Source organism: Melopsittacus undulatus, chromosome 1 (genome assembly GCF_012275295.1).
Source record: "Melopsittacus undulatus isolate bMelUnd1 chromosome 1, bMelUnd1.mat.Z, whole genome shotgun sequence".
In the NCBI taxonomy this organism is placed as follows: domain Eukaryota; kingdom Metazoa; phylum Chordata; class Aves; order Psittaciformes; family Psittaculidae; genus Melopsittacus; species Melopsittacus undulatus.
The window spans coordinates 70,943,326-70,964,156 of record NC_047527.1 but is presented as its reverse complement, the minus strand read 5'-3'; the positions used below and the strand labels follow the sequence as shown (position 1 = coordinate 70,964,156).

At 38.4% G+C, this 20,831-nt stretch overlaps 1 protein-coding gene across 2 annotated transcripts in view; it reads right to left on the bottom strand.

Annotated features, from left to right (window-relative positions):
• Positions 1 to 201: 201 nt before the first annotated feature.
• The window catches only part of GRB10 (growth factor receptor bound protein 10), a 147,000-nt gene continuing 126,370 nt past the window's right edge, over positions 202 to 20,831 (bottom strand). Inside the window, exons 7-18 of one of the 2 annotated variants that reach the window (XR_004549616.1) lie at positions 19,271 to 19,386; positions 16,424 to 16,498; positions 14,229 to 14,366; positions 13,496 to 13,606; positions 12,311 to 12,409; positions 9,681 to 9,758; positions 8,887 to 9,003; positions 7,933 to 7,999; positions 6,830 to 6,917; positions 4,146 to 4,239; positions 3,123 to 3,353; positions 202 to 2,733 (exon numbers count right to left, since the gene is read on the bottom strand). Coding sequence is in view for 1 of the 2 variants with exons in the window: in XM_034062829.1 (XP_033918720.1) it covers positions 3,207 to 3,353; positions 4,146 to 4,239; positions 6,830 to 6,917; positions 7,933 to 7,999; positions 8,887 to 9,003; positions 9,681 to 9,758; positions 12,311 to 12,409; positions 13,496 to 13,606; positions 14,229 to 14,366; positions 16,424 to 16,498; positions 19,271 to 19,386 (1,130 nt within the window). In the remaining variant the exon portion in view is untranslated. Of the gene's footprint in view, positions 3,354 to 4,145; positions 4,240 to 6,829; positions 6,918 to 7,932; positions 8,000 to 8,886; positions 9,004 to 9,680; positions 9,759 to 12,310; positions 12,410 to 13,495; positions 13,607 to 14,228; positions 14,367 to 16,423; positions 16,499 to 19,270; positions 19,387 to 20,831 lie in introns of both variants that reach the window. The other variant, XM_034062829.1, reaches the window with a different exon arrangement.

The following is a 20,831-nucleotide window of genomic DNA, read 5'->3' as shown; positions in this document are numbered from 1 at the left end:
TTCCATTGTTGTTTCCCACTATATAAACCAGGGCGGGGAGATGGGGGGAGTTACCCGGAAGGGCTAGATCACTGCTAGGTCTGGCTGGGGAGGAACGGGGTGAGTGAACAAGCAGCTGCGTGGCTCTAGGTTGCTGGCTGGGCTTAAACCACAACATACATCATGTACAGGTACAATCAAAAGATGACATTCATTCCAATATAAAATGAATAGCATTGTATTAACGTTTATTTCTAATTACAAGAAACAGAATATCAGTCCCTTATTTGTACAAAAATACCTGAAAGATTACAATTAGGTTCACAAGCCAAAAAGCTATTTACAGTATGAAGCAAAGCATATTGAATAAAGGTTTTGTCTCTTAAGTTAATACCTTTTGCATTCCCTGAAACTTTAAACTTTATTCCATTTTACAGTCACTAAATCTTGCATTGTGACAATATAATTTACGATAAGCAAGTCTTGCCACTGGAAAGGTGCATTGATTGGTCAAACTGTCAGGTATTTAGTGCAGAAAAGATAAGACAAAACATCTAAACTGAGGCACGTGTTTCTTCAAGATTAATTAACAAATAAAAAGTTTTTGTACTTTAACACCTATCGTAACATAACTTAACTAGGAACCCCATTACCAAAATGGTTTGGCATTTTCCTTCTCAACATATTCAAGATTGCTACATGAAGTATTTATTTAGAAAATAAAATCACAGGCAAAAAGATAAAAATTCAACAGGCTCCAAAACAACCCTGAGCATCCCCTTTACATTCATGTCATTTAAATACAAAAATAAGAGTCAAATGTCCTTCAGTCCTTGGTATTCTGAGCTGGCAGCCAGCTGAATCTGCTGGAAAACTAAGGTGGCATTGACTGTTTTCCAGCAGAAAGAAGACAAAGCAGTGATCTGCTTAAGTAAGATTGTTGCCACTTTGAAGGTGGTCACTTTCTCAAAACAGCTCACTTTAGCTGGGAAAAAGTACAAAATACTAAGTCAACCATCTACATACAAAAATCATGATTCATAGTCAAACTTTTATTCTCAATTTAAATAAGATGCAAGGTTTTTTTTTTTATAAATATGAAACACTGCAAATACTATCCGCCTACTGGGAAAAATGCATGGTTGTCACTAAGCTATGTAAACAGAAAAACTTAAAACTACAGCATAAATGGTCTTATTAAACTGGTAATGTAGTCAATACAAGTATCTTTTTTTTTCCTAATAGGGGCCAAATAGAAGCATGCAAAGTGAAGTCAGACTTAAGTTAGCTTAATTTCAAGGTTTTAAAATACATTGTCTAGAAAGCAGGAACACTCATTTCACTATGTACAATTAAAAACAAAACAAAAGAACAAAACCAAAAAAAGGTTTCTACTAAAAACAAAATCAAGTTTCTTCATTTTTAGTATGTAGACATAAGATGGAAAAAAATACTAAATGTGTTCTGTAAACTAAAATACAGTGTTTCTATACCATTGACATAGTTATAAGCTGATATGGACGACTCAGGCAGGTTATGGTTTGTCTTAAGCTATTCTCAACACTACATGAAGACCTAAAGGTGTAGAATTGGTTTTACTTCTTTACCCTTTCAGATGGCTAGGATTTCAAACCAGTGGCAAATATTAGTAAGGATGAACTAGCCTGCGTAAATCATTTCCCATCTCAAGAATGCTCCGTTCTGCACTGCACTCTGCAGGTTCCCAGGGTGGAGTACTTCTCGCCATGGCTAACTGCAGGGAGCACTGGGAAGTTAATTCAGTAACAGTTCCTGCACCAGCCACATTGCTGAAGGAATGGTATCTGCAATTGGAGGATCAAGGCATCTAACTTTAATACTGATTTATCATCAGAAAGTGTTATTGTGTAAACATTAAATAACTGATTTAAACATTAACAATAAAGTAGTTCTGATGACAAACCAGCACCGGAGCAGGATACTTGCTTGTCTGCCACAGGTACTGGCGTGCCTTAGTGTGTATCACACAGAGATCACCAGTTACCTCAATGGATGACACTGCCAGCAGCTAGTTTACAATCAAATGTGCTTCCATTCCCAGTATGTTCTTTCTCAGCATGTAAACTTTCATGGCCCTACAGAAAGCAGAAGGGGTACAGTTCTTTTTATGCCCTATTCCCCAGGAGAGCTTTGTGTCACTGTAGCTTTACTATATGGAAAGAGCTCTTTGAAACAGTCTGAAAATTCAAGGAGCCATAAAGCTAAAAACACTGTTTTGATTTTTTTGTTGTTTTTTTTTGTCTTTTTATTTTGTCATACTAAGACTACCCACAGAAGAATCTTCTCACAAAAAATGGTGGTTTCAAATACGAGTGTAGTCATTCAGTCCTATTCTATTTAGTAACAGTAAGGTTCCTCAGGAAAACAGTCAAAAGGCTGTAAAAAACAAACCACCACTTCAAGAATAAAAATTTGTGCATAGAATCTAATACAGTCTTTGCATGACTGGATGCCACTAATATGCCATCAACATACTACAGCCATAATGCTACAAGTCAACAGTTTTAAAGAGTACGTATATGGTGGTATGTTCTTTTAGAATTGTATCCTCATTGCTTCTTCAAAGACATCTGCAGATCATCGAACCTCAGGTCTCCAGAGAAGTTTTGAGACACACGCGCGCGCGCGCACACACACACACTTCTTGATTCTCTTCTAGATTCTTTTAGGCTGAAGCATTCCACACATTTTAGGGTGCAGATTAATACCCAACTCCTGCATGAATTTTAAAAGCCACATCAGCTCCTAATATAGGCTGCATACAATATCCGAAACAAAGTAGGAGTGCAAAAAAAGTGATCAATACAAAAAGTAAACACACTAGTCTTAATTGTCAAGATTATTCCAGGGCAAGAGTTCTTTCAAAGATTTCTCTTCACACTTGTTCCTGTTAAGTGGCCCAGCCAGAATAGTTTCCAGTTCTGTTCCAAATTTACTCATTGTTTTACATACCCTCCCCCCGTTTTTGGGATGCTGGGACACTCAGCAGCAATCACTCTTAGGTGTTAGACAAACCAGCAATCTTGGTCTGTTGGCACCTGTCGAATCCATCCCTTTCAGAGTCCCAAGGTGCATAATATTTTTATTTATTTTAACCAACTTACAAATCTGCCAATTCCCCAGTGTCAACGTTCTCTTACAATTACTCTTCTAGCAAATCCAGTCTTCAGTAAGAGTCAGGTTTGAGGTCATAAGGCCACTCGAATGCAGTGGTGTTTGAGTTTGCAGGGCAAGACTCCTTTGTTTAGTTGATAGAATTCAACAAGCTGGATTAGATCACTGAATTTGGTGTTCCCATCATCCAGGCTGAAAAATATCTGTCCATCATCTTCACACTGGGGAAACAAAACATCCTTTTCAAGTTAGGCTGCACCTGAAGAGATGCAAGCATGGCAAAACATAAGAGTACAAGCATGTGACATAAAATAAATGATGGGCACTGCCCAGCAACCTGGCACCCAGAGATCTTTGAGAAACCAGGCTCAGCAGTAGAAAAGAACACATGGTAACTGAACTTGAAATGTTTTGTTTATGAGAGTGAAAGCTTGTGGGCAGTTATTGAAAGTCATAGAGACAGCACTGTTCTTCACTGCATAAACAAAAATACTCCCAAGTATTTGTTAGCAGTTTGTAAAATTGGCAGGCAAAGCAAGGGAAGAGGGTTTGGACCAATGAAGAGGTTATATGATCTTAAACTTCTTATGCTGCTCTTGATACAGATAAAAATCACATAGGTTCTTGACATCTCAGTGTAATGCTATTTTAAGCTCAACATTACTGGATAACCTCCAGAATAAAACTTTTTAAAGTTTCCTTGAGTTATTCAACATTTGCCTAAGTGACAGGGAGACAACTGCCGCTGATGTTGCTGTCAGTCACAGAGAACAAGTTCTGTGCATTACTTCTATACCTCAGTGACTTACACTAGTTTTCCAGGCAATGTTAACAAAGAATTTTAATCAGACATTTGACAATTCTAAAGAATACGTGCTAATATACTTGCTAATGGAAACATCACGGTTAATTACATCAGTAATTAATAAAAGGTTCTCTTCAGATGTTGGCAATTCTTCAAGATTTAAAATTTCTTTTTTTTTTGTGATCAGTATCAAAAACAATCTACTTACCGGCAAGATCTGAAAATGCTTTATTTTTTGATGATGGCACAGTGTAAGTACAAATGCCTTTGGATTGCTTTGGCTGTCCCGGAGAAGAAATAGTCTAGGAGAGAACATTTTTAAGTACATGCTGAGTACCACAATCCATTTCTTCATAAATAATCAAAACTACTATGTCATTTTGTACTATTGCCTAACTCCTCTTTGGTGTTTCCATAACGGGCAATTTGCTTTCAGTTTTTATACCACGGCTATGCAGAGTAACAGATGAAGAAAACAAGAAGGGAAAGACACATGTCAGTCGTTCCTCCCCTATGAATGTATGAGGCTTTTCAAAAGAGTCTCTCTAACTGAGCTTTCCATTACTGATATATACTCTCATGAAGAAAAGTGTTTTCATTTAACTCTAAAGCAAGTCTGGATTTCTGCAGAAATGGTATCTTGCATTAGTTTAAAGAAACCCAGTTTTAGCAAAATTACTTTAAGTTAAATGACTGCAATTGCACAGCAACAGCTCAATACTTTCTTGAAACAACAGTTAACTAGCACCCACATTATCAAAATGTGAAAAATACACTGATTTTTCTTCTAAAACACTCACAGGATTTTTCCCTCAGCATCACTGGAAAATAATACACTTTAGGAGTATAGCTAGCAACATCATACACTATGGAACTGTCACTTTTAAGCTGACCCACAAAATTTAAGTCCTAACTCAATACCTACTTGGAAGAGAAAAAAAAAATCTAGTAAAAAAATGTTTCCTCCCCCTGCCATTTATGAACTAAGGAAGGAGAACCTCCCCATGCCAGAGGAAACAAGAATATACCTTTGGCATAAGGCTTGCAGTGCTAATCACTAGTGGATTTGTGACACTGCCAAGCACAGTACTGGGGCAGGCCTCAAGCCCTCTTAATTGCTAACCACTAAGCCAGGAGCACACTCTTCCAAGGCTGAGTTGCAAGAACTGCTTGTAGTCTTATGAACCCAAAAGAACTTCCTCCAGCTCCTCAGAACTGATTGAGAAACACCAATACCACAAAAATGCACCATCATAACCAGGGTCACTCCAATACTCAGAGACAGGCATGTCTTGCCACCACCGGAAACCACTCATGGTATTTGAACACTCCTTTTTAATCCTAGCAAGACCAGATGTGTGGAAAAGGGACCAAAGACTTTACAAATTAGGATGCATCTCACTGAGATGAATATTACCTGCCCTGTGGTTACAGCATTCATGTGACTATCTCTAAATTATCTTTCATCTAGCTATTTCATAATGCACGGTAGCATAAGCTGGTGACACAAAAAAAACTCAGCACAACTGATCCTGCAAATGTTTACTCAACCTCTGGCAAGCGAAAGGCTGTCCACATAAACAATGACTACTAAGATAGATACATCCACAACAGTATCCAGAGACAGTCAAATGATAGCACTATCAGCTGCCTGCATACCTGACACGAGCCATGAGAAGACTGTTAACTTTCTATCTCCTTTGTTCAAGAACACATGGAGCAGGAAAACACAGGTAAGAGTCTTCTGTCCTGTAAACCATGATCCTTAGATCTCAGAGCACACAGATAACATGGTTCCTTTTGCCACTGACATCGCTACAGCCAAACTAAACAGTCTTCACATTCCAGAGTCAGTAAGCTGTCTTACACCGCCTCAGAAGCATTAACCTATTTATGAAAACCCCAAGAAAGACAGGCAGCTAGATTCCTAAGGCAACAAGTCAAAACTGTAAAGATCTGCAGTGTGAGAGAGAACGAGGAACACAAGTCAGCAGTGCTCCTTTGTTTTCTTAGCCTCTCTTCTGTTTGAACTGCTAAGCTAAAACCCAATGTCCTTAGCCCTGCAAAAACCCCAAAACAATTAAAAACCACTGCTTGATGAATATGTGCATGTAATAGCAATTTCTATTTCTCTAATGTATGTCACTCTTCACAAAGATTAGTGATGCTCCTGAATAAAAAAATGCCAAAGAAAGGATTGAACTTAACTGTCTCCTGAGAAGCCAACATTGAAATTTCTACCTTAACCCTGACAGCAGTTATATTAGTGAACTAAAGGCAACCATGCTCTCATGCTTTTCCCATCCTACAAATTAAGAACTGCTAAATGCAGTTTAAGCAGCTTCCCTTCAATAACTATAACTGCGTATAAGTAAGGAAAACAGATGCTCAGAAGATACTGAAATCACAATTGCAGACATTTTAGACAGTGCTGGAACAGGTACCTTCATTTCCTTGCTCTAGAACAGAAACAAATAGTGAGAAATCATCATGAACTGCTCTAGTTAATGCAAAAGAGCACAAATGGCTGATCATAAATTTGTGGGCAAATAGCTAGGTACAGCTTTGCCTGAAAAATAGGTCCTCAATGCAGATTACAGGAATGAATTACTTTCCAATTCTAACTTTCTCCAAAACTTGATTGCTTCTGTTGGAAAAAAATAAAAAAGTTTAAGTGTATCTTTAATATTTTATTTTTCAAAGAGTTAGAACTTAACTCCTACAAACCCATACTCTGACTTTTTGAAATCCAGGCAGGTTACGATGGGACTACACAAGAACCAGGTTTCTCAGAAGTACTTACATACCTGTTAAACCCTTACAGCAGAAGCTGTGTTCCTGTCTAGAATGCCTAGCATCAGATCATAACTACTAAGCAACAGGAATACCTACCCATCTACAAGCCCTTGCTGCTTAATGATCCTGTGAGATTCTTCTCTGGAGATTCTGCCATGAAACCAGTGCTGTGTCCTATGAATAACTGGAGGCAAGAGGGAAAAGAGGGAATGAGAGGATGGTTAAAACCAGTGATGTGCAAGTTTATTCCACACACTGATTATGTAAACATTTTAAAAGTGGGTATAGTTTTGTTACATCATATAAAATGTCTTTCAATCATTCTATATAAAAAAATGAATCAATATGGGAAAAATGCACCAGCTGTTGCATCTACTTAATGTATCAAGTAGAGAGACATTATCTCCATGTATCTTGTGATTTGCAGATATACGATTAGGTTAGCAAGAGAAATATCTTATTATAATATGTCCTTTTCATAGCTTCTTGAAAATGTTGGACTAAACAATTCTCAGAATACAATGTATAAGCTAACCTGTTAGAACCAAGTCTACCTCTCAAATAATAAAAAGCACTTTGGCTTGTGCTTTCAAGGGTGGAGTTACCCACCAATATTTTTATGGGTTTTGTTGTTTTTCAAATGGTATTTTTAAATTCTGTTCTGAATAGAAACACAGACTAGAAACAGAGTATATCTTTCCTTTAAACTCTCCAAGATATTAATATGCAATTTCTTGTTATTTTAAGAAACTTACAGTCTCAAAAAGATGCTCAGAACTCACAGGCCTCCATTTTACATTACTGAATTATTACAGAATAAATACTGTTTTGAAGACTCATTTTTACTCTTAAAAGATTAACAGATCACTCATTTACTTTCCTAGACTAAATGGAAGGACTGACTTCTGGATTGTTTTAAATGGAAACATTTATGGAGTCTATTTTTTATAAAATGAGTTTCAAAAGATTAATATTGAAGAAAAGTTTGAACGCATCTTCAAAGGCAAACAAATTCCTTCTACTGGTAATGACACAGAAGCTACTGATAAACATAAACACTGTATTTGAGATTGAGGTATTAATACTCCATGACTGTACTAAGTACGACAATCCCCAGTTCATATGTCCCTATATGAAATGTAACTCTTATTTACCCACAGAAGCCTCTGACACTATGCTTATGAACCAGCAGAATTTACCTGTACTCAGTGTGGAAGGATGGAGTGGACTTTGGCTACCCAAGATGTTCATTCTTGTGCTACGTTTCTACAGAGAAAATGAATTACCGTTAAATCCACACTAAAGCCTCAACAGAAGAGAATTAGTGCACATGCAATACAGATTTAATTTACAGGAAACTGGGGGCTGGGCAAGTTTAATGCAAGGATGAAAAAAAGAAATGCAACTTTGAAGGGGGCTAATCTACAAGCAGCAGCTCATTTCAGTTGGCTTAAAACACAAGCCAGATGTTAATGATGAAAGCTCAGTATCTAAAAATACAAAAAGGAAAGAAAAAAAAAGAAAAAGAAAAAAAAAGACAGAAAAAAGAAAATTCTGGTATGTTTCTGCTCAGGCAAAACACCAGGCACTCAGTAAATCAAGCAGTATTTCCCTCCCGTACATAAAGCACCAGCTAATGCTTCAGTAATGACTCCTATTCCCTAAGAGACGAGCATGTGGGAAAACTTGTACTGCAGCTGTCTGTCCACAAGACACTATAAACAAGTTACATCAGTTTTCATTGCAAGAGGTCCTGCCTCTTGTATATTCTGCAATTAAACTTACTGGGAGCAAGCCATTAGTCAGAGCCCCAGCCTCTTCCATGTGGGGAAGCATTTAATTTGACATATTCCTCCTCAGAGACTGGTTTTGCAAACTGGCAGTAAAGTTCTGGTGGGTCTGCTTTCCCCCTCAACTTTCCTCTGGACACTAGGGGGACAGAGAAGCAGTGGTAGAAGGTTGTTGTGAATGTGACAGTTTCGCTAAAGATGGATATTGACTTTCAGATCTGCATGCTTGCAGTGTGATTGCTTCAGGTCGGAGCTAAGCTATACTGTGACCAGCACTGCACTAACATCATAGCACACTCTGTGTTTTGGCTCTCAACAGACACTTACTAATTATAAAAATAGAAAAGAAGAGAAGATAGCTACCCTCCAAGCATGTCCTTCTTCCAAGGCAGCACTCTGTGCTTCAGCAGGATTTTCAATAACTCTTCCTATTTGCCCCGAAAAATCCATTGCTACTAGTGAGTTTTCAGATACACTTCTCTGAAAAGGAATTTTCACTTGTTTCAAAAAACAGGGAAAGAAAAAATCCAGCTTGAGAATTTAATTTCAAAATGTTTTGGTTTCAGAAGACTGTCCAAAGTTATCCTTCAACAGCACAGAAAATACATCTCATTTTTTAATCCCTTCCAAAAGATTTGCAGACACAAAAATAGAGGTTTTGTTTTTTTTTTTTTTCTCTTTAGGCCTTAGGGGAGGGAGAGGATTCAAAGGCTGAGAATAAAATCTATATTGCTCGAGTTGCCCACTTGCCCTATTACCATACTCCAGTTATTTTCAGGGCCAGTTAGGATCCAAATACAGGATCTTCACTTTTAGATAGCTAACAAGTCAGCTCTTGGCCCAACATATTTTAGGAAATTCACGTGTTAGTTTTGCCAGACCTAAGCTGGCTTCTGCAGACAGCCAGATGTCTCAGTACTGTACATCTCAAAGTGCCTGACGTATCCAAGATTTTTCAATCATGTGGATCATGTAAGCCTAAGATAATGGAGAGCCAACCACATAAACTGTACTCACGCGAAACGTGAACTTTACATTGATTTGCTACACAATGCTGAATTTACATTTCTTAGCATAAAATTTTCCACTTTTAAAATGCAAAAGCAAATGTATCTTTTCCAACATCATACATTAATGAGGTAAAGGTCATTACTTACTACTGGAGTGGAAAAGTGTGGAAGCATGGCTTTTCTCTGCTGCGGAATTCTGTAATTCTGATACAGTAGCATTCCATACTGCCAAGAGAAAGGCAAGGTCATTAGTATTCAAACATATACCCTAAGTAAAAAACTGTAGTATTTTATAATACCTTACACTGGAATAAGGTGCCACCAGTTTATTATTTTCATGATCAGAAGCTGTCCCAGAGCAATTTGCATTGAGTGACAGTGATTGGTAGGTGGCAACAGAGCAGTAAATACGCAGAAATTTTATTTAAGACAGTGCTTTTACAATCCTGAGTGAAACATGCAGGTAATTTCTGCCACTCTTGGTTACCACCATGTTTTCCTTGTAGAATACAAGCTTCCACTTGAGGTTAGAACATTTATATTAACTCCCCCTCTTTTCACCCTCTAGTAATGTGAACTTAAAGAAACGTCTGCGTAAGATGTTCGAACTTGGTTTTTATAATGATAAAAAGTAAGAACCTTTCTAATTCACTAGCTCTTTTAATAAATTTCATCAAGAAATAACACTTTGGGTACTTTTCTATAAAAATAAGGTGACTGTATTCCAGTCATGCTCCTCGTTGAACATGATAAATTTTAGCAACACTAGTAACTAGCACGGTAGGAAAACACCTACTCAGTGCCTTCCCTAGAGGCGCAGTGCTGAAGTATAGCAACATTACTTACTGAATGTTCTAACTGAAATGGTATAAATAATTTTGTAAACATGGTAATATATGACCATAGAAAGCTAAATCAGTAGGTATATAAAAAGGAGGGTCACAGCCACAGCCTTGGGGCACAACCTTAATTCTCCCTGACTATACACCTTTAATCATCTTTCAGTGTTCCTCAAACTTTTTTTAACTAATGTTAACTGCCTCAGGGTGAATGTTCTATATACAGAAATTACTGCTAAACAGTACCCTCTATGAGAGAGAGAGAGATTCTTCTGAACAGTCACAGCAAGATGCATGCCTACATATTTGGTAAGAACAGTTAATGCTGGAAGTGTTTCCCTTGCCATTCAGGAATATCAGTGCCTTGACCAGTGTATTCTTCAAAGGTGTCTTCAAGGTACAGTTCACTACGATTTTCTGATCCTCTGTTTGAGCACATTCCCCATATGCCAAATTTTGTATAAGTAGGGAAAATAAAGGACAGCTGAGAAGAAGCGCTGGGACTAAAACTCTTACCGTAATTGCTAGTGTGTATTAAACATAAGTCAAGTAACTGCAGAGTGGATTATGATAGCCAACAGAGGTATCAGCTCTACAGAAATTAAATATGCATATTGTAACTGGGATTGCTTCTTGCATCCTGGCCCATACTATGGCTAGTGCACCTGCTTTGTAACAATTTCTGTACTGCAACACAGAATCTCTTACGATTAATAAATAAGGTAATACTTAGAGAGCATTTAAAGAGAGATGCTCCAGTTTGGAAGGTGACAGCTTCATGCAGATGGAGAAGAGGCATTGTGTTTTCATACCCACAGGTCTAGGAGTCTGATTTGCTTTCCTATGCTTACAAGGGTTTTGCATGTTGGACAGTTTGCATGGGGAGAGGAACAGGTAACTGTAGCAAACATCTGTTATGTTTTGAAGATAAACAAATGAGATAAACTATTTTGAAAGGGAGGGGAGGAATAAACACTGACCTCAGCAGCTGCAGACAGCAGCCATGCCCCCATTCCCAAATCTGCAATTAGCTGTTTGCTACCCAGAAAGCCAAAGCTGACCAAGCTGAAGGTTCTCCATCCTATTTTGGTGGACATGTATGTAGCATCAGGCGCCACATTACTACTTTGTGCATGCCTCTATTTTTTATCACATTTTGTATGTTATGCTTTGGCACAAATTATTAGAGAGTTAGGTAACTGTGCAGAAGAAAGGTGACACTTTCATCGGTAATGACATCTGTACATATTTATTATATATGCTCCCTTTAATACGAGGGACGATGTAGTAAGGTACAGAGAAGAACACAGTAGTTTTCAAGGCAGCATCTTCAGGGAAAGATTTAAAGACAAACAAACCTAAAACTTCTGCGCATTTCTCTGTGAAGATCAGGAAGTTCCCTGCTTCAAAGAGTAAGTCAAGCTTCTCAGTTCCTTCCACGCTGATTTTGCTTCAAAAAATCTGTGAAGCCTCCTACCATATTACCAAGTAATCTCATTGTTTCCTCTCAGATATGAATAACTTTCGCCTAGAGACAGGGTTGCTTATTTTTGTTACTTTTTAAATAGAGCCTTCATAAAATTGAAAAGACTGCAAAAGCACTAGACAGAGCTCCGTTCTAGTTAAAATAACCACTTCCCATCATCAAAACATTTTCTTTAGCTCATATAAACTTGCAAATACCTTGTTAAGCTATTTTTTTGATTCACGTATCATAAATTTAGCTCCAAAATGAAAATTATATTTGATTCATATATGGAAGGAGTTGAGCTCAGTTCTGCGCTAAGCTTAGGAGGGACAGATCTACCAGGCATTTTGCTCTTAGCTTAGCTGGAGGCATATGATGTTTAAGAACATAGAGGTATCTTCTCATGAACAAAATAATGAATGCAACTTAACTACAAGTGTAGCTCTATTCCCATAAAAGAGATTAGGTACCTTGAGGAGTCGAAAGGCAGTCATCCAGCACGTCCTGCTTTGTTCATCTTCAGCACACAACAACCTCAGTTCCTTGGTTTCATTTCTCACTCTGTTGGGCTGTAAAGCATTACAGGGAAGTCAGCTACACTGAGCAGAAAACCAACACCACTGTTAGCTGACTGCAGAGTAAGGGCAGGTACAGTACTAGTTAGAACTGGCCAGAAAAAGCTCACATCACCCTGAATGAAAGCTCAGGAGATGCTTTGAAAGAAATCACTTTCTCAGCTGGGTGCAGTAAGATCAACGTCTTATCTTAGTGACTGCTTTGAAATACCCTGCAGCCTAGCAGTTTGTCAGAACAAGATTCTCATGTCATGTTAGAACCGGAATCAAGGAATTTGTTCTTTGGCTTTTTATTTATTTATTTAGAACTGTGATAAATTTTACGAGTCCCCATTTTGAGATGAAGAACTAAAGTTTCTGTGACTGGAAGTCTGCTTCCATCAGCTCAGGATCCATCCCACAGCCAGTCTCTACTGAAGCAAAGCCATGTTGTCTAGCTCTGGAATGGCTGCTAGGAAGCAGACTATTTCACTCACTGCTGTCAATAAAACCAGCTCTCAGCCTTATTTTCTTCTCAGAAAATTACACGGAGCTTTGAAATACTTTCCAAACCTATCCATCAGCACAACAGTTTTTAACAGTTTTTTAAATCCTCAAAGGCAACTGCTGATTTGTATTTCCATTCTCCAAGACAATCATCTTCTTTAAAGAAAAACCTCTTGCCCACAATAATGGTGCAAATACACCAGATCAGACCTTGGTCCTTTGTTGCTAAGTTTTGGTGCTTGCTGGTCAGAGAAACTTTTCTATTCAATTAGAGTATGAGGAAAAAAAAAGGATTTCATCTGTGGGGTGAACCAAGGCCACCTCACAGGCACACCATGCTTCAGCACTGAGCTGATCTTGCACTGAAAATTTCCCAAGCCAAAGGAGCACCAGACAGAGTGTTAAAAGTGTCACATAAAATGATGGCAAGATTCACAGGACATGCCTGCCAAATGAAAGACGTTAAAGATCAAGTCCTCATGACAGAAATGCTTGCAGAGTTTTACATACAAATCCCATTTAGCTGGGGGCTGGGAGGACTCCAAGCTACCAACACCATCTTGAACTTTGGAAGAACTTAATGGGAAGAATTACCTTTATACAAAATCCGAACTCTGCAGGTGCATTGTACAACTTCTTGCCTGCTATCAACGAGAAGATATTGCTGTCTTCTAGGTCAGCCAGTAATTGCAAGTGTCTTGGCTCCTGGGGAAATAATGTGTTTTACAATAGGTAAGTGTAAGATTTTGGAAGATCTTGCTTAGTACAAGCTTTGCACTCTCTCAAGACGAAGCTCCAACAGAGGGCAGTGTATGAACAATGTGTTCCTCTCTCAAGCCGCCTGAAGTGGACATAGCATGTCACCTTTTAAACATCAGCCTAGCAGCAGAAGATGCTTTATGCTAGAAGCTGACAAAATACTTATTTGAACATACCACATTAAAAATGGCATAGCCTATTACATTGCTCCAGAGAAATCTGATAGTTAGATGATATAAAATATTGCTTAAGGTATCATTTAAACTAAATTTATGTGCTTAGAGAGCATGATTTCTCTTGCTAGCTTTCTTGTTAGCATGACTTCAGCAGCCACACTGATGTTGTCTGGCTAGTTTGGTTTTATTATGTAATAATGCTGTATAGCTATTTTCATGCATTGAGAGCCCAGGGCTTGATTGTCATTTGATCATGACTTGCTTATCCTTTTCTATGCGACAAAAAAGGGAACACTGTGTGCAGATATTTAAAAACCAGCAAAAAATACCCACTGTAAAAGCAGAAAATGCTTTCACATGCTACTACAGTGCAACTTCTTTTTTAGTCTTACCTTTGAAGTTCCTTTTGTAGAACAATAAAGTCCCGATCTCCTCAAACACACATACAATTTCTTCCATGATTTCCTACCCAGCTCCTTCACATGCAAGAAACCTTGAATTTCAGGGCAGCTACTGGAGTTTAAAAAGTTCTGTTGGAGAGGAAAATGTAAATGAGGCTCATGTCCTATGGATGGATCATAAAACTGTCACTGTGCTTGCAGAACAGAGAAGCAAATGGCAAATTACTTTGCTGACTTGGGGCAAATTATGCTTAAACTGACCAAGATGTTTATTCTGATTTATGACCAGAATGGATATTCATGCTCCTTCTGTTGCATCTACCTTGCTCCTCCTGCCACTGACATCTTCCTGTTCTCTGTGTCAATACTTAAAGCTGCAAAAGGCTAACCATTTCTCTTTACCCCTATTCTTCCTGGCCTGAAGGGACACAAAGTACACTTATTAATTCCTAAAATAATACCTTGTCACAACAATTCTGGTAACTAGTCTGACTTGGAAACATTGGCCACGATCTGCAAATTTATCCTGAAGTTTTAGAATGGGAACAGCCTATTTCAGGATTTCCCACGTTGAAGTATTATATATCACATGCACCTGACCCAAGAGGTATGACAGACAACAGGAGTATTTAACTCAAAATGAAACACAGAGCAGTCAAGTAAGTGTCAGCAATTATACCAGGCCTCAAGATCCAGAAATATTTAAGTTCTTGACATAATTAGAGGGATCACATATGGAATCATTTGATTTGTGATACATCAAAGGAATGAAGTATTAACTATGGTTAGCGAACTGATGGATTGCTCCCTTATTACACTGGGCCAGATTTTTAAATGATAGAGAGCTTGCTTAGTATGTTAAATGCCAAACTCATAAATTCAATAGCAGAAAGAGAAATGCATAAACCTGGTTGGCGTAGGTGCTTCTGCAATTCTTGAACGTTTTGTTTTGGTGTTATTTGGTGGACAATGCCCACAGGAAAGAAAACCTAAAATCAGTGCCCTGTGTCAGAATCCTTAGTTGCATTAAAACCTAGCCTATTTTCCCAGTCCCCCTCTCTCTCCACCTCAACAAAAGAGTCAGTACAATCTGCAAACATGCACAGTGACAGAAATCAAGCTGACATCAGTTATTTGTATGCATACTTTCTTTATCTATTTGTGCCTTCTGCTTTATAATTTGCCTGTTATTCATGGTACTGTCTTCCAGGCACCAGGGTGTTATATTCTTAACATAGTACTCTTTATAATAGACTGTGTTTTGATTTGGCCTCATGAGTTGAAAGTCTCCCACTTGAGGAGAAAACTAAATTGAAAAAGATACAGATTTTACGGGTTTTAGAACAGAGTGCTTAAATTAAGAGATTTAAGTGAATGAGTTACGGGTCAAAGATGTAGCCCACCCTTCAGCACCATCCTTGGAGGCCAAACAGCTGCGTCAAGACTGCAGTTCCTTCATGAGCAAGCAAGAAACTACACAGCAACATCAAACACTGTGTATAAACGCAGTGCACGTGCAACTGCCATGCAGATTACACAACTCTACCAACACATACATGTAAGGTCCACACCCCCGTAATTTAACTTGGGGAGCTTTAAATGGGATTATTTTGCAAATACTACCTACAAATTTCCGTAATGACTTGGACTTACTTCTTAGGGAATTATTTTTCTATAAAAAAGAGCAGGTAGTTGGCTGAACCATGAGGAAGTTGGTCCTTACTGCTAATTCTTGCCAGGCCCAAACATGGGACATAAGAAGGAAAAACAAAGGCTCTCACCATCTCAAAAGTATCTTATAGTATACACACACATTTTTACACTTTCTCCTGTGCTATGATGTGGAGTATAGACATGAACTTCTGCATTTATAGATATATATCTGCTGAGACTGTTTTAGGAACAACACTGGGTGGCCAAACCAGGTATCCACAGATGAAGGAATATTAATAGAACAAATATGTTTGAACACAGCTATGAATACTTCATCTTTACAACTTTACACATCAATGTCGCTGGGTAAGATCTCTGTCAGGTATTTCCAGCATTACTGCTATATGCTAATGTGCTACACTGGTCTTTCTTCAAACACTTATTTTCAGACCTCTGAATTCTCCCTCCCCTTCTCTCAACCTCTCCCCTCCAGCTTCAAAACTTTCTTTTTCCATATGGATAACTTACAGTACCTGCAACAGTTGTGACTGTGGGATACTGCCATTTGTTTGCTGGCACCAGGCAACCATTTGCTCTGGGAAGAAATTCTAGATGCAAAAAAAGAAGACAATTGGAAGTCACATTGTATTTCAACACTCTCACATTGAAAACATGGCATTTTCTTCCAGTCACTAATTTATTTAAACTATCACTCTTAACCCAATTTGGAGATCCCCTGACACTGAAAATAATACTAGGGCTTTCAAGTGCAGCTCTTCCCTTCCTTCTGCTCACCAAACGCCCATGCAGACAGAATGTGGATTTTTAAAATATCTGATATGCAGCATTTCATAAGTGCATTCCCATCACTTCCACTTCTGATAAAGGCTTTCAGGGATCTCTAACAGCCTCTACTTTCTAGGAAAGGACAGGATGAATGGTGCTGCAGGTTGGATATGCAATGACTCCTTGCTTACTGCATATTCTGCCACCAGATTTCTGGCCTTCCCTCTCCATCCAGAAAGGCTGTTTGGCGAACAAACTCTCTGTAATGCCACTTGCCATATGGAAGATACAGAACAGGAGGAATAACAAGTTTTCTCTACCCTCACAGGGGTAAGCTGGATGCAAATGCCTTAAAAGAAGTCTTAGGCAGGGATGCTGCACGATCTCCAGTATGGATATCTCTACCTTCAACAGCACTCTCCTTCTAGCCAAAATACAGTTTTTCAGTGCTGTATTTGCGTGCCCCTAAAACCTGCTGAGTCCCTCAGAAGGCTCCAAACAAAGTGCCATTTGCAGACCTTAATTATGAAAAAGAGTTCATGTGTGACTGTGGCTTTTATTTGGTTGCTGAATAGTCAGGTTATGCTCAGAGCTTGAAGCCCTTCAATCTGTCAAGAGAAGAGCCCTTTGCAAAATCTACCCCATATGTTTGTTTTTCAATGTAACATAAGAGAGCCCAGTATTTTTTCTTGTAATGATAGGCCAGCATACATTCCATGAAATTAAATAATAAACATTATTTCATGCAAATGAGGGCATGTGCAGTAATTAGGCTGTGTTGTATACTCTGCTTTATGTGCCACATTTGAGTAAACTAAAAGTGAACATCTACTTCCTTTCTGCCATCCCACAAACACAGAAGCAAGCATTGTTTAACACCCAAACAGGTGCTTCTACAGAGCTTTTCGATTTCAGGCATCCGGTACAATATCTCATTCATACCGAATCTTTGCATGACAAAGGTCAGACAGTTTTCTTACTGCTACCTCAATGACTTGATTTCAGATTTATTCTTCCAGTTCCCTTTTTCATTTGCTATGTTTTAAAATGCCTACGTAATTCAGCACAATGAATTTACTATACACAGCAATTACATTAAGTCATTCTTGAAGTTTTTAAACATTATTTGAAGTATGAAGACATGCAGAAATGTCTGAAATAAAACAATGACTGATTATAACAAGATGAATCACAACTAAAAGGTTTCCAGTTTAGAACATTCATCACTCTTCAGGCAGTATTTCAGGCTTTAGGGCATAAAGAGAAGGGATGAAGAGGAACCACCCTTCTGCCAGGTAAGTTGCAAAATGAATTATGAAAGCTAACATTTACCAGCCTCTCTTGAGCAGAAACAGTGCCATATGGCAACAGCTAATGCAACGGATAGGGAGCCTTCACATTCTTACGCTAAAAGAATGATTTATTCTCTGATTGCAGGAGCCTGGGACTGAATGCCAAGCATTCTGGGTTTTACTTCCATGCTCTGTTATTAATTAAAGTATACCACATGAAGCCAATGTACTAGCTCCTATGATACCAAAATTTCTGCACAACACTCAGACATTCATAGGTTATCAGATGGGAAGATCGACACAAGTAAAAAATTACAAACACTCCCATGTATAGAAATGTTTCACACAGTAAGTTGAGGCACAGCCTCTGAAACAAGCACTAGCAGATGACAAATGTACATGCAAGCACAAGCGCAAAGATACAGCAACTGTGCATTAGTGTCTATGAAGACAGGAATGAATTTATCATCTGCAGTAACTTCAGCAATAAATCTTCATGTGACTTCATGTATCTTTTTTCTTCAAATACCTGACTGACCAAAAATCTGTTCTCACCTAAACTCCCTCTGGATTATCCTTCATCAGCTACCTAGAAGGGTTGCACCAGCTGACATCAGTTCATGCCAACAACTGGTTTTAACTGTTTAGATAAAATGTGAAAAGCAGTCCTCACATAAGCAGTTACACTGCAAGCAGTTTAAAATGACAACATTCAAAGAATCTTACAAATCCAGGAATAAGTATAGCTATGACATACAATGCTTTTCAAACATGGATATACATGAGGACATAGAGAGGACAACTTACTGTCATCAGAAAAGAAAGCAGAGAACACTGGTAAAGCACACCCATAGGTGAGACACTTTTCAACATGTATGACAATAAATTGGAAATGCCTTAAGTACTTTAGGGGTTACCCAGAAGGTGTTTTTTTGAAGTATTACTGTCAGCAGTTAAAAGGTTTGGATCCTGCATGCTGTGTGATCAATTTGCTTCAAATAAAGTAACTTTGAAGATAATGAGTAAACTGTACTTCTGATTTTCTTAAACCAACAGAGATTTCCCTGTCTTGGTCACTCTCCAACATAATGGCCATTTTGAAACAAGTAGATTTGGTAACTTGAGGGTTTTAGGCTGGGAGAAGGGTACAAGGACCTTAAACATCGGTTAAAATTTCTTTGGAAGGAATTGTTTGTTGGTTGAGTTTTGGTTTTTAATCGATGCTTAAGATGTAGAAGGCCCAGCAATGTTACTGCGATCCATCCCTCTCTGTGGTGAAAACAAGGAAGTAACGAGACTCACCATGGGATTTTTAAAAAATTCGTATTTTGCGTAATTCTTCCTGAACAAAAATTTACTTTCACTTCCCATTGTGGACTCAACTTGAACTATAAGCTCATGATCTTCCAAGCACCTCTCTGTGGAAAAAGAACATGATGTTAACACACAGCCAACCAGCAGAAGCAGCAAGACTAACTTTCACAGAACAGGAGTAAAACAACCCAGTGTAATTCTATTGCCTTTTAAGAAGTTAGCAAAACACATTATAGCTTTCAAACTGCACCACCATGAGGTGTTAAAAGGAGCTAGGGCTTAAGTATTGCAAAGTTTATTGTTACATGGCAGTGTTCTTCCAAGACTTCCTACATCAGGGCTTCATAAGCACAGACTTTGAGATGGGAAAGAACAGGATATAAGACTTCTTTGTGTGCAGTAGCTTAAATGATACACATGAACCTCGTTTTGTGGTGCTGGCTATATGCTGTGGATCTGGAAAGGCGTACAGATTTAAGGGGGAAAAGTTGTGCAAAGGGCACCGTTAGGCCCTGAACTATCACAGAAATACAGTGTCCTATTTGATTACACTCTATAAAACCAGTTCATTTCAAGGTGAACTTCAGGCCTTTATTGTAGATGCTAGACAATGGGGTTCATTATGAAAGAGGTCACAGGATCTACTTTACAGGAATACTGACAGAGACAAATGTTTTGTACACATGACAGGGCAATTTTCTGCTCTAGATTTGGTTACAAGGTAACTCCCCATAACCACCACTGCCCTGGTCAAAAGAATGGCACATCAAAGCATGAACAGATAGCTTAACAAATCCAATTCACTGAAAGCAGTAACTCTAAAGAAGGCAACTGGGCTAAGTGTGTGCTACTTAATGAACTCATTATCTTGGCAAATCTTCAAAAGTTTCAGAGAAAATATTTAGGTGTTTTTCAAAAGCCTGAATAGTCAGTACTTTCACCCCTTATATAACAGTAAATAAAAAACAAAGGCAAACAAAAAATCACTTTCGCAAAGCTCTATCCAACACACATGTGACTTGCTGGCCCAAGCAGTCTGCAGAGTACCTTTGCCACTTTGTGTTCCTGCATCCTCGCATTCCCATGGTTAGAAATGCCAGGCTGCCACCCAGGTTCTCTTGGGGTTTTTGGGGCTAGAGAGCAAGGAGTCACGGGTACCTCAAAAAACAGCAGGCACCTGAATGTCACATGAATTATTCAGTTTTGCAGATTAAAGTAAGTTCTTCGATTGAAAATTTAACCCATCTCTGAATGATCCCATTGTCTTTTACACCAGCATTTATATTGTCAGTCACCACCAGCTCATGGATGACTTCAGCATTTAAATTGCATTTGCAACATCCAGCCTTGATATGGATTATGTTTCAAAGGTTTAACTGGGCTGCTCTCAAATTAAGGGCTGCTGCTTAACACATTAGCCAGAACAATACTTCTTAAGGGGTAGTTATTTGACTAATGTATGTGACAATACTGCTTTTGGTAGTAGTTAATTGAGAGCATTTCCCACCACCTGAGCATTAATCACCTAAACCTTCATGTTACCTAGGGG